The following is a 13,733-nucleotide window of genomic DNA, read 5'->3' as shown; positions in this document are numbered from 1 at the left end:
ATATGAGAGAGTTCATTTTCCACTGCAACCATCTGCTGGAAAAACAATCCACAAAGCACAAGGAGCAACTCTTTCAAAGGCAGTAATCAGCTTAGCACAGACAAAGCAGCGCAAAATTCCTCATATACATTATGTTGCACTTTCAAGAGTAAGGTCACTTGATGGTCTGTTCATTCTGGATTTCAATGAAAAAAGTCTTTCAAAAGATGAAACTGTTGATAAAGAGATGGAAAGGTTAAGAGAAAATAGATTGCAACTCTCATATACACCACTATACTCAGTATGTAAAGACATAAATTTTTTGTTCAACAATGCCAGATCTCTACACAAACACTTCGTTGACATTAAATCAGAACCAAGTGTTTTGGTTGCAGATGTTATTGGTATAGCTGAATCTTGGCTTTGTGAATTAGATTCTGATGCAGACTTTACTTTAGAGGGTTTTTCAATGTTCAGGAATGATGCAAGTTCTTCCCAGAGCAGACCACATCATGGTATTGTCATATATGTGAGAAATCAATTACAGTGTGTTTCGTACAGCTCTTTTACCTCCAATTCTGTTGAATTTTCCATCTTTTCGATTATGCCGTCCAATACTCCAATACAGTGTGTAGTTTTATACAAGCAGCCTTCTTGTACGCTTCAACTTTTTTTATGATACCTTGAAAAACAGGTTGCTCCCATTTGTTGACAAAGATGAAAAGACTGTGATAATGGGAGACTTTAATTTGGATTTAAGTACTGGTCAATATGCACATTTCCTGAACTTTATGAAAGAAAAATTTGGTTGTGTGCAAATCATAAACAAGGTAACCACAAAGAATTAGACCTAATATTTACAAACTTTACTGATTTACAAACAGATGTTCTGCAGGCTTATTGGTCTGACCAATAAATAATATGATTTATTGTGCTGCAGATATGACTTAATTAAGCAAGCTATTCTAATGACAGAACTGCATTTTAATTACATTATGTAGTATTATAAAACCCTCTCGAGCAAATAACAGGCAGTATGTAAATATTTAGTTTCCAATGGAAGCTAAATATCTACATACTGCCTAGAGTGGTTAGGCAAAATCAAGGTTGCCACTCATCAACTACTTTTTTGTCCCAATAGTTCTCAGTATTTTTTTTATAGTTATAAATGTATTTTAAATTTCATTATTGGGACAAAAAAATATTTAGATTAAAATGCCCATGAGATGAAATTATGTAGTTTATTAATGATAGTTTGTACTGTCTACTTTTTTTATTTAATTTTAATTTATGTATAATTATAGTGTTAATCCACAATTTAAAATCCACAACAGCATTGTAAAACTGTCACTGTATAAGAGGTAGTTTTATTACCTAACAGATTGCAAATTGGCATGTTAACAGTTCTGAAATAATCAAATTAATATACCATAAGTTAAATGTTGTATACCTATGATTTTGTATAAGAATGACGTTATTTGAAAATGTTAATGATATAACTATGTTATGTTAACTATGTCCAAAAGATTTGATTGATTGATAATTATTGTTTCTTTGTAACTTAATTGTTTCCTGTAATGTGGCCATTCATTAAGTCTGGATAAAATATACAATTGATAAAATATTATTTCTTTATTGTAAATTTGTTCATTTTTACTCTTTACAATATTATATATATTTTTGTGTATTTAAATATCCTACATGCATGTATCTGTTTCACCAATACATGTACAGTTTAACATTTCATCTCATGGGCATTTAAATTATCAATTTTTTTTTTTTTTGGGGGGGGGGGGGTTTAAATTGATATTCAATCTTGCTATACTAGTAGTAGATATATTAGAAAGCATTCTTGTGCTATACATAAGTATTTATTAGCTATTATACAATAATGAAGAACTATACATTTATTATGATATTTATCAGTATCTACCTTCATAAAAGTAACATTGCCTACTTTGTAACCCAATATCACAAGTGACTATCAGTATGATCTACAAAGACACTGTAAACATCCAGAATAGTTTTCTCCCTGAAAACAAGCACTAGCTCCAGTGGACATCTTAAACTTTTAAATGAACATTTTGTTTTTGAAAAGACTTTAATACTCCTGAGCTCTATTACTTATTAAAATGTGAAATCATTTTTTTTTATTTGGAAAGACTAGTTCATTGTGTTACAATCTACATTCTGTTATTCAAAGTCATATTTAAAAAATCATTTATTCAGTATATTAAGTTTTATTTATTATTTATTGCTAAAACTGAAATGTTTCTCAACTTGATTGTGATAAATGTGATATTAGTACAGTGTACCGGTTATTCACCCTGAGAAACATCCATGTTTCTTTAAGGATACATACCACAAACAATTTTTTTTATCTCCCACATAGAATTAAGAGTTACACTAAAAATCTTTCAATATTCTATTCAATGGAAATGTAATTAAAAACTAACTGATCAGTAATGTTGCCTTTTTTTTTTTTTTTTTTTTTTTTTTTGCAAAATTGTTTTGCTTGGCCAAACATTTGTTGTTTAAGTAAACAAATTTATATCACATAATCTAAAGTGAGAGATAATTGAATTTTTGAAGAAAAAAGTTTGTGTTATTTATTCTTAGGTACATTTGTTATCACTTCATATTAGGAGTAATTTTTCAAGTATACACTGAAGTATTCATTTTATAAATAACTTAAATTTGGACTTGACAGAGTCAGAGCGCCATGCTAATATTGGATCTGTTTCATGATCCTGAAACCTGCATGGTATTTGTATCTCACTATATGAACAACTTTTAATCTTTCTTTTCGTTTTCGGTATGTAAGGTTAAAAAAGTTGTTCTAAAAATGAATGAATGAATTAGGGAAGCCATTTCTTTGAAGTTTGAAATATGAAAAATATGAGTTCCATTGCACAATTCTTTTTGAATTACTAAATCACACACTATATATGTAGTATTTAATTTAATGGTATAGGATTTTTTTATATTGTACAACTTTTTTGTTTTCTTTTGTTTTTGCAGTGCTTTGAAATGCTAATGCCAGAGCAAGATCGGTTAAACAATGTTCTTAATAATTTCAAATATTTTTCTTCTGGTCATCTCCCATTTAGAATTTGTCCGTTCAGTACACTTTTCATAATATAATTTGTGAAAGGTTAGAATAACTCAGTGGTTTAATTTGTTACATCATGTTCAGATGTCCAATAATACTAAAATGTATTTGTATAAAATATGCTATTAAAGGAGACCTATATGCATTAAACCTAACTATAGTATTATGGATTTAAATTTTAAAAAAAGAATTATCAGTTCAGATTTCATAATATCTTTTTATTAAATGTTGTAAGTGTCTGAAATCGCCTACATGAAGCAACACATTTTGAAGGTAAGCAGTGTGGAAAGAAGGGGTCCATGGCCTGCCTGTAAAGTGAGGTAAACCTTGCTTCTTTCATATGGTAATAAATAAAAGTGAAAACTTCTTTGAATATTGTTTTATGGTAAAATTTCAGACATTTGCAAAACGTTTTTATCAATCAAGTACTTTTAGCTTTCAAAACTAAAGAAAATAATTTAAATCATAATACTCTATGAAATGTTAAAAGGCACTGCTTTTGGACACAACTATTGAATGCAGATGTTGTAAATTTTAATAACATGATAATATAAGTGATTGTTGTACACTTGATTAAAAGTTGATTAATATGTAACCAATATATACTATATTATATGCACATAAATATATCATATGATTCTAGATTAAGATGTTTTATTGCAAACTGCTGTTATGATCAAGAACTTTTATTGTTTAATTATAAACATCTGTATAGTTTACTTGTAGTTCATTATACTGAAATGCTAATATTTAAACCTCAATAAATCTTATATAATTTGTTTTGTATGTGTCCAGTTTTATTGCATGAGGTTTTCAGGAAAAAGAAAGGAAAAGATTAATTTGCAGTATATCGTGGATTACATACATGCATCACAGTATAAAGTATGTAGTATATTTAAATTGCATGTACAAAGCACACAAAGGTTTAAAATAAATTCATTCCTTCAAAACGAAGATTTGAATTTTTTTCAAATACACAAGTCAATATACTAGTAGGTATGAATTAAGACCAAGGGTCCTTCATTCTGAATTGTAAATTTAAAGACCCCTGAGTCATGTGGGTGAATGGTAACATAGAGAAGTGGGGGGCTCAAATTTTATACTGAAAATGATTTAATGCTTTCAAACAGTTATGAACAACAAGGGTGCCTTTTCCAAAATTGTGCAATATGTGTGAACCCAGGGTCAGTGGACTACTGATTATTGCTGAATATTACTGATTTGTTGAAATGGGTTTTTCTCTACTCTGCATGCCTAGGGGTATAAAATAACCAAACTAAGCAAGCTAAGTGTATAGTTACGATAAGCAATGGTGCCTCTTTCAAAATTGTGTATGCCATGGCCTCTGGTTTAAATAATGAATCAAATTGGATGGTTGAAAAGTTGTTGCTTGATGCTCAGGTGACCTACAAGGCCCATGGGCCTCTTGTTGAATACCCCTATCACCCCCACCCCTTCCATTTTTGAGTCGCAGACCATTAGCGTTCGACGAAAAGTCGTTTACAGTGCTAATATATTAGTATTTCGTCATTTGAATTCCGGAGGTATGCATTTGTTTTTAAATTCATTAATGCAGAATAAATATTGACTACTGTTTTTATATGTATCAGGAAAAAATTACCGAAGGATTTTAGTGTTTAGTCCATATATGTATGCGCTATGCATTCCATATCACATGAAACCTGGATACGAATTCAAGTTATGTTGAACTTGAATATGTTGATTTTTAATTTTATTTCTTTAATTTTATTTATAAAAAAAATGGTTTATGTTCAACTCTCCTATAATATAAATGGAATAATTGTAATTTCTTATGTCATTATTTCAAACGAGATAGTATGTGGCCGTGGGGATACATCGACATTTGCATAGATGTACATCCCTCATAATATTGTACGCATTCTTTCAATGTCGTTGCTTCTTAAGGACGTTCGATCCTGATATTTTGAGCGTATTTCGCGCAGGTCCTTTATTCATAAAATTAAGCATCATTTTTAGGTTCTAACAATAAAACTGAATTCTACAGTGCAAATTAAACTATATTCAATGAAAAAACCGCGATTAAATTCCATTCAAGTAGAATTAAGCTAGGGACTATATTTTGTGGCGGAAGGTTTTTTTAGACGAAAATGATCAGTTTTTTCCATTTGAACTATAACAGTACTGTTAATTTTGGATGCCTATTTTTCCATGCTGGTTGTACACAAAGCTGTTTTTTGCAGTGAAATATGCTATGCTGGTTCTGAAATATCTATTAAATTATTTCTTATGAATTCTATCAACAAAGTGTGACAAATATAGTAAATATATTCTGAAAATCCTGGAAAAAATTGAGCCAACTTTAACGTAAAATTCACACTTTTTTGTAATATCTGAAAATGAACATCATATACCCCCACTTTTGATGTTCTTTTCTAAATATTCAAGATAACTTTGACCTATTTGCTTAAAATCAGAAAAAGTTTAAGACTTTAAAATAATTTTATTGCTTATTATATTTTCAATGCCGGAAAAATAACATTTTATTAGTGCAGAAAGGTCAAATAATTGATTATGCGAAGCAATTTGAAACTTTTTCTTAGTCACAATTTTTAAGTGTCTTTTTTTAAACAGACTTAGAGTTCATTTTGTTTCATGCTTTAATTGGATAAAAATATTAAAGGGAAAACGTCGAAGATGTAATTTTTAATTAAGACACAAATTTCAGTGCAGAAAGGTCAAATTAAATGTACTGTAGCGCTAAAAGAAGCATATTGACCCCCATTTTTTGATTTGAATTTCAATTAAGCTATGTATGTAGAAGCTAAAAATATACTTGGCAAAAAAAGTTTAAGACTTTAGATATCAGGATCGAACGTCGTTAAGTTAAAATGAAATTCCGTATTCGTCCACATTAACTTGAAAATATCAAACATTAAACTCTTCATCTATTTCAATTTATATCAAATCGCACATTGATCTTTTAAAAAATCTTATAGGCTACGTTTTGTTTTGATTCGAGGAAATGCGAACCGATATTGTTGACAGTGACAGAAAGTCAAACGATTTGCTGCAATAGGATATACATAAATGCAGATAATTTCAGTACTAGTGAATAATTCTTTTCAATTCTATACTTGCATTGTGTATATGAGGTCTATATAATTCAATTCTCGGATTTATCAGGTCTTGCTGTAAATGTATCTCATTCTACGGAAAACCGTGAATAAAGGGAGGAAAATAAACATATTCTATATTTTCAGAGTTGTTCCTCTTTGATCAGTAAGGGTCTGAAAACAACATCAATTTCACATTGAAAAATATTTTTTGTTTGTTTATTGTTGTTTTATTTAAGTAAAGAAGAAAAACAATATTTATATCGTAAATGCACAAATTGTAATGAAGACCATTAATCGGAATGTTATATGCCCTACAGCCAATTGTACATAATGAGAATTTCGGCAATGTAAAATAAAATTTTCAGAATAAAAAAAATACAATTCATTGTATATGAAATGAAATGAAATAAACATTAAGGGATGGTATTTTATGTCTTGTTTTTACGGAGTTTAATCGGGTTAATAAAAAAAATACTTATTGGTTGAGTACGCATGATCACAGCCAAGCCCCATATCCAATTTTTCTTTTATGATTGATATACATCGGGATCGTTTTACTCGTCAGTTTGACGCTTTATTTTTGACGTTAAATTTTACGTCGTGTCAAACGTTCAATTGAAATCGCAAGAGTTATCTCCCCAAGTGTGTTGTACGTCTTTAAACATACTCTTGATCCTGTTTTTCACGAATTTCCTCATACGACAGTTACAAGTTTGGTATTTCCCGTTGTTTAGCACGTCTTGGTCGATTTCTTCATTTTGAGTTTCTTTTAGAATCCACATCGTCATTATTTTCATCACTAGTCACATTGAATAAATGACAAATTTCACATATGATTTCTTTTGAAATATTTTCACTGGTATTTCCGCGCAAATTATTATTCACGTGTAACTAAATCACCATTATATTCAACATGATCTGTTTGCTTACACCGCTTACACATAGTTTGACAACTATTATTTTCTATCGATAATATGGATAAGGCATCAACATTTGAATGTTTTTTCCCTTGACAATGTACAATTGTAAATACAAAAGATTACATATTAGTCTATCTGGTTCCTTAAATTTATGAAGCCACGTTAACGAATCATGATCGGTTCTTAGTACAAATTCTTGACCCAACAAATAGTGTTTGTAATATTTTACAAAATAAATTACAGGAAGCATTTTTTTCCTTGTCACACAATACTTCTTTTCTGCTGAACTAGGAGTTCGACTTCCATAAGCAATATATCTTTCCTTTCCATCCTGAATTTGAGATAGAACAAATCATATAGCTTCGTTACTTGCATCTGTGTCCAGTATAAAAGATCCACCATTTACGTCTAGGTATCCTAATATAGGTGTTTCTTGTAGCTTTTGCCTCAGCTCACATAAGGCTTCGTCACATTCAGTCGTCCAATTCCATTTACTATTTTTACTTGTGAGAAAATGTAAACATTTAGCAATCCTGGCAAAATCCTGAATATACTTGCGATAATACGAAACCAATCCAAGGAAACTTCTTACTTCTGTAAAATTCTTTGGTACTGATATTCTTTTAACAGCATCAATTTTAGCAGGATCTGTTTTGATTCCTACTCCAGATACAACATATCCAAGGAAAGACACTTCCTTTTTGAAAAATGAAGATTTCTTTGTTTTCAACTTCAAATTTGTCTCCTCCAGTTTATCAAATACTCTCTGTAAATTTCCCAAATGTTCATCAAAATTCTTCCCATATACAATTATATCATCAAAATATAACACATCTATATTACACTGCAATCCACTCAATGCTCTTTCAATGATTCTTTTAAAAGTTGCAGGTGCATTACAAAGTCTAAATGGCATGACAGTATACTGAAATAAACCTCCCCGTAGTGTAGCAAAGACAGTTTTCTCTTTATCCTTTTTCAATATCGGTACGTGGGGGTACGCCATGTTCAAATCTAATGATGTAAACCATTCCGATTCAGGACTCTTGTCCTTCTTCTGAACCAAAACAAGTTGTGACGACCATGGACTGCTTTATTTCTCGATAATTTTCTTCTTCAAATAATATCTGTATCCCTTGTTCAAGACTTTCTCGTTTAAATATTGGTACTCGTCTCGGCTCCTCCTTAAATGGTGTTTCATCACTCAGATTAGTCCTATGCTCTCCAATGGTTGCTCTCTGTAACACCCCATTAGGATCAGCAAACATATCTATTCGTTCAATGAGAAACTTTTTAAATTTCTCAGATTCTTCAAAACTTAAATGTTGTCTTTCATTCTCATAAACTGGCTTCAAATGTTTTGGAATGTCTTCTTGCATTGTATTATCGAACATAAATCTCTGGATTACTTGAATCAACCAATTTTCTTCCTACCCCTATTCCATACGAGTTCACAAAGGTTGTTAAAAGCATTGGAATTCCACCTTCTCCATTAATATCAGTAATGCTTGATCTTACTACTGCTTCATGTCTTCCAGGAATTGTAATTGAATCCAAATTATACATTTTCCTAGATGGATACCATTCTCCTTTATTTTCAGAATCAAAAAGCATTTCCAATGCTTCTCATTGATAACTCCAATTACATTTTAATCTCAGAGAGAAGTCTTCTCCCAACAAATCATGTGTAACACTTCAAACAAAAACTGTAAATTCTATACTAATATCTTGAAATGTCAGCAACATTTTAGCTGTTCCCAAAAGCATAGATTTATTTCCATTCGCAGAAAAAAATTACTCTTCACTGGCTTTAGTACAGGTCTGTTATCTAGAAAACACTTGCTGTGGCCTTCAACTCAACATTTTGACCTATCGACAACGTATTGTCAATTAACAATGGTAATTTCCATTCCTACGTCGATACAATATATCTTGATGAGCTTGAGATGAAAGATACTACAGAGTCTGACGCATTTGTTTCATTCTTGGATGTTGTACCTGAAAAGACGTTAATTGTAATCCAACAATCAAGCTATATGATTTAACGTGATGACTTTAACTTTTCTATCGTCAACTTCCCTTACTTATGAAGCAATATACCTATATAAACTGCATATGGAGTATATTTATTTCTGTTGATTCGATACGCCAGAGCTTGATCTACGTATGACCAATTTCTGAAACGAGGTAAATTATTGACAAGCAAGTTGATGAAACAAGAATATCAACCGTCTCGTTTAAAGTCATCATTTCGTAAGTGCTATGGTCGATACAATGACCTTGTCAGCAAATACAATTTATCATTGAGTCAAATGCTTACTGACGTTTTCCATACCAAATATCAGTCCATAATTTATACACTGAATTGACAACGGATTTCTTCGTTATTTCCTGATCATGACAAGGAGCACACGGCGGGCGTGACCGGTCAGCAGGGGATGCTAACTCCTCCATAGCACCTGATCCCACCTCTGATGTTTCGAAGGTCCGTGTTTGCTCTGCTTCTATTTTGAACTGTTGTATGGACTCTGAGATTGAATACTGTTCGTTATTTACATATCCATCTTTCACAGTAATCCATGCTTTATGAATAACTAGGATTTTTTCTTTAAAAATTCTTTTAATGCCGCTTGTCGTTTTAGTGATCGTTTAAACTGTATAATGTTGTAACAAAAAGAAAAGGTACTACGAAATTTATTGTGTACTGTATATGTTTGTATACGTTGAACTTTTGAAAAGCTTACAATTATCTTTAGCAAAAACACATGCCTAGATTAAAAGGAGTGAAGGCCCGCCTCCTCTCTGATATTACACCCCTGATCCATACATGATAAACTTATCTGACATTAATCGATATTCCATGAATGTTAAAGTTTTGCCTCAATTTAAATGACTTTGAAGAGTTAAAAGCATAGACCTATGTAATTGGTTAAATTCTAATCTTCCGTGTTTAGATCTATATATAAGCTGTGAATATTTTCAAGAAGCACTGTATTCGAGAGGCACTTTCGTTAAGACAACAACAAGACAGTTAAACCATAGCAATGGTGTTGGTAGCGCTCCTTATGTCCGGCATTGTATGTACAAGTGCCCAGTACATTTACCCCAAAGAAAACAATCGCTGTGCGAGTAATGGAGACATTATGTTACAAATTCGGGATCTTCTGATCCAACAAGGGAGGATCCAAGAATCTGTAGATTCCCTCAGGCGGATGGTGAAAAGACTTGAAGATGATGTAACCGATATCCACGAAGATGTTCGAATGGTCAAGAATGGTAAATATGCATCTCACTTTCCCTCTCTTTCTCTGAAAATTACTTTTACACCTCTCTCTCTTTCTCTGTCACTCTCTCTGCAGTTTGAGTATTAATTGATATAATAAATACATAATTATAATGTACTTCCTTTACATTCAGATTTAAATCTTTATACGGATTGTCGGAATTACCATGTAGACGGTCACAAAGAGTCTGGTGTTTATCTCATAGATCCCCTCGGTAACAAGAATCTAGTCTCAGTTTTCTGTGATATGGAGACACAAGGAGGAGGGTGGACGGTGATCTCTCTCTCTCTCTTTCTCTCTCTCTTGAAGAGATTAATTTTTACTTTAAAATATATAGTAGTTTGAGTTTATAACCTTCAGATTCATCGTTTTTTCTTCTTGCTGAAAAAGAACTTGGAATTAGCATGACAATGGTGTTTTATTTTACTACAACTACAAATACCAACGTGTTTTTATCGTTTCGAACATTTTAAACGTTAAAAAAATAATAAGAATAAGAAATGAACATAAATAATACAAATATGATTATTATTCCATTATTTTGATTATTTCATTATATATTGAAGGCAATTCAAAAACGGATAAGCGGTTCTGTTGGTTTTAACAGAGGGTGGGCGGAATATAAAAGAGGATTTGGGAACGTAACAGACTCTTACTGGATAGGTGAATATATCTTTATTTCAAATAATCGGTTCTTTAATGAATGGACTCTTTGATTTATGTGTTGCTGTCTTAGTTAAAATAACCTTTCTTATTATATGAATGAGTATAAAGATCGCTTAATGTAAATACATTTTATACAAAATATAATTGGATTGCTGACGTAACATTTCTGCAAAATATTTAAATGCATAGGTTCCATTTTATTAGGACAACCAAAAATATTTTCTTTTTCATTTTTATGTTTGCCTAGTGCAATGCAACATTAAAATATTGCAGGAAATGACGTGATTCATCAGCTGACAAAGGGAAGGAACTCCTCCCTCTACGTCTCCATTACATTAACAAACGGCACCACGTTATACGAACTTTATCATCATTTTTACGTCTCTGATGAATCAGATAATTACAGACTCTTTCTCAGGGGACCAGTTACCGGGACATTAGGTTAGTAAGGTTCAAAGGAGAAAGGAAGAGGGGTAGATAGGTGAGGGAGATTTGTGATTAGGCCAACAACTACAATTTCTCTCCAGGAAGAGCCAGCATTTGTACTCTTACAGTTTTGTATGTAGATGTATTAGATTTATCTTGTGAATATCCCTGATTTTATTTATTTCATTTAATTTATACTTTTTAACCAGCCTTTTGCCTTAGGGCAAAAACTATTTACCATTCTTGAATTTATACATTAACGCTTAAGCCATAGTCATTTTATTTAATTTGTAATTCTATTATTATTAAATTAAAGAAAATACAAATATCAAAATGTGAATAATACAATAAAATCCCCGCTGTTTTTTACCCTCTTTGTTATAAACTACTACAGTAAAACTCGGTTATAGCGAAGTCCTGGGGACCTGTGAATTTAATTCGCTGTATCCGTAATTCGTTATATCCGTATAACGTATTCGTTTAACTACTATAGCGAATTCGCAATATGCATGTTTTCCTTCAAGTATTACTACCAACTATGTTAGTGTAGCAAATATAACAGAACGTATCTTCGATACCTAAGGTTTTATCATGAATTGAATGGTATATACAAATGCTAAAAGGAAATAAAGTTAGTTCAATTTATCAATTTTTATATAATTTTTGAAAGTTCGTTATAAAAGATGTAAATTTCATTATATTTAACCTCAACGGAACTCAAAATCAGTTCGCTATATCCGTAAATTCGTTATATCAGAGTTCGTTTTAACCGTAAAAGTTTACAAAGATTTAAGAATTTCGCCGGGGACCCAGAAAAACTTCGCTATATCCGTAAATTCGCTATATCCGTGTTCGTACTAAACGAGTTTTACTGTAATCAAGTAATAGATATCACTTCTAATGCTGGCAATAAGACTGATAAAAGTGAAATAATAAGGTGTACAATATAAATTTATATCAAAAAAGTATGCATTTTTTACTTCAAAAATTATAAAAGGAATGTTCAGGTTTGATAGAGAAGACACTATCATTTTTGGTATATTTCTTACTACAGGTGACTACAGTGCTAGACATAGGTTTAGTCATGATGTGTCTAGGATAACGATGAAATGATTGTTGTGTTTATATTGTTATAATATTGTATTTCAGGAGACGCCATGACAGGTAGCCATAACCTGTCTGGAATGTCATTCTCCACCCCGGACAGAGATAACGACATAGTTAGTCATAGCTGTGCTGCTCTCTACAGAGGAGGTTGGTGGTTTAACCACTGTCACCACGCCTTCCTTAACGGTCCATGGTCCCCGGAGTCCTGGACCTACCCATGGTTTTCAACAGTACAGAGTGGGACCTCAGTGAAGGGGACCACCATGATGGTCAAACATAACTAGGTAAACACTATTAAATCTTAATAACCAGTTTTTTTTCGTTTTGTATTTCCGTACAAATTTCATATGGTTTTAGAGTTTTTTAGATAGAGAAATGTGCTGTTATATCTGTCAAGCATTAATTTAATTCTTCTTTTTTTTTATTTTTAACACATGAAAGACCATCCATGTTCTTCTCTACCCCAGGCTATAATATTGTATTTCAGGAGACAGCATGAGAAGCCGTCAAGATCTGTCTGAGATGTCATTCTCAACCCCAGGCAGTGACAAAGACGGGTTTAGTTATAGCTGTGCTGCTGTCAGTAGCGTTAGAGGAGGCTGGTGGTTTAACTCCTGTGACCAGGCCTTCCTTAACGGTGAATGGAATAACAGCAGACCCTCATGATGATCAAACCCTATTGTATAAGTTACATGACGCGTAAATGATGTGCTGAGGTTGACTGTGTTATATCTTATATCATAGTAAGAGATTGTAAAGAAGACTCTTCTGATGATAAAACCTCACTGACCGTGTAATGTGTAATATCTTATTTATTTATATTTTTTTTTAAAACGTCCTGTCATTTTAATAATAATCTCATAATCAGGTAAGGAAGGATATGGAGATAAGGAACAGTATTCAGTCTCAAAGTCCATAAAACAATACAAAATAAGAGCAGAGCAAACACAGACCCCTGAAATATCAGAGGCGGGATCAGATGCCAGTGAACATTCCCATGCCGACCGGTTACACCCGCAGTCCTTCTTCCTTGAAGATTTTATACAAAATATAAAATAACACCGCAACAAGAAAAGTCAGGTCAAAAGATTATTGATTTATCTTTGGCAAAATACGTACGAACATGAGCAATTATATCAAC

The 13,733-nt window shown here is 31.9% G+C and overlaps 1 protein-coding gene across 4 annotated transcripts in view; it reads left to right on the top strand.

Annotated features, from left to right (window-relative positions):
- LOC134262268 (microfibril-associated glycoprotein 4-like) overlaps positions 1 to 13,369 on the top strand; it is a 45,514-nt gene extending 32,145 nt beyond the window's left edge. The window contains exons 1-6 of one of the 4 annotated variants that reach the window (XM_062744639.1): positions 10,128 to 10,385; positions 10,527 to 10,666; positions 10,960 to 11,056; positions 11,333 to 11,500; positions 12,635 to 12,876; positions 13,080 to 13,146. In XM_062744639.1, the coding sequence (XP_062600623.1) occupies positions 10,154 to 10,385; positions 10,527 to 10,666; positions 10,960 to 11,056; positions 11,333 to 11,500; positions 12,635 to 12,876 (879 nt within the window). In that variant the 5' untranslated portion in view covers positions 10,128 to 10,153 and the 3' untranslated portion in view covers positions 13,080 to 13,146. Of the gene's footprint in view, positions 1 to 10,127; positions 10,386 to 10,526; positions 10,667 to 10,959; positions 11,057 to 11,332; positions 11,501 to 12,634; positions 12,877 to 13,079 lie in introns of those variants that run through there. The other 3 variants (XM_062744641.1, XM_062744640.1, XM_062744642.1) reach the window with 3 other exon arrangements.
- The last annotated feature ends 364 nt before the right edge of the window (positions 13,370 to 13,733 follow it).

The sequence above is a fragment of the Saccostrea cucullata genome, unplaced genomic scaffold (genome assembly GCF_032062105.1).
Source record: "Saccostrea cucullata isolate Sc308-1 unplaced genomic scaffold, CSIRO_AGI_Scuc_v1 ctg528, whole genome shotgun sequence".
Lineage (NCBI taxonomy): Eukaryota > Metazoa > Mollusca > Bivalvia > Ostreida > Ostreidae > Saccostrea > Saccostrea cuccullata.
This window is presented reverse-complemented; position numbering and strand designations above follow the sequence as displayed.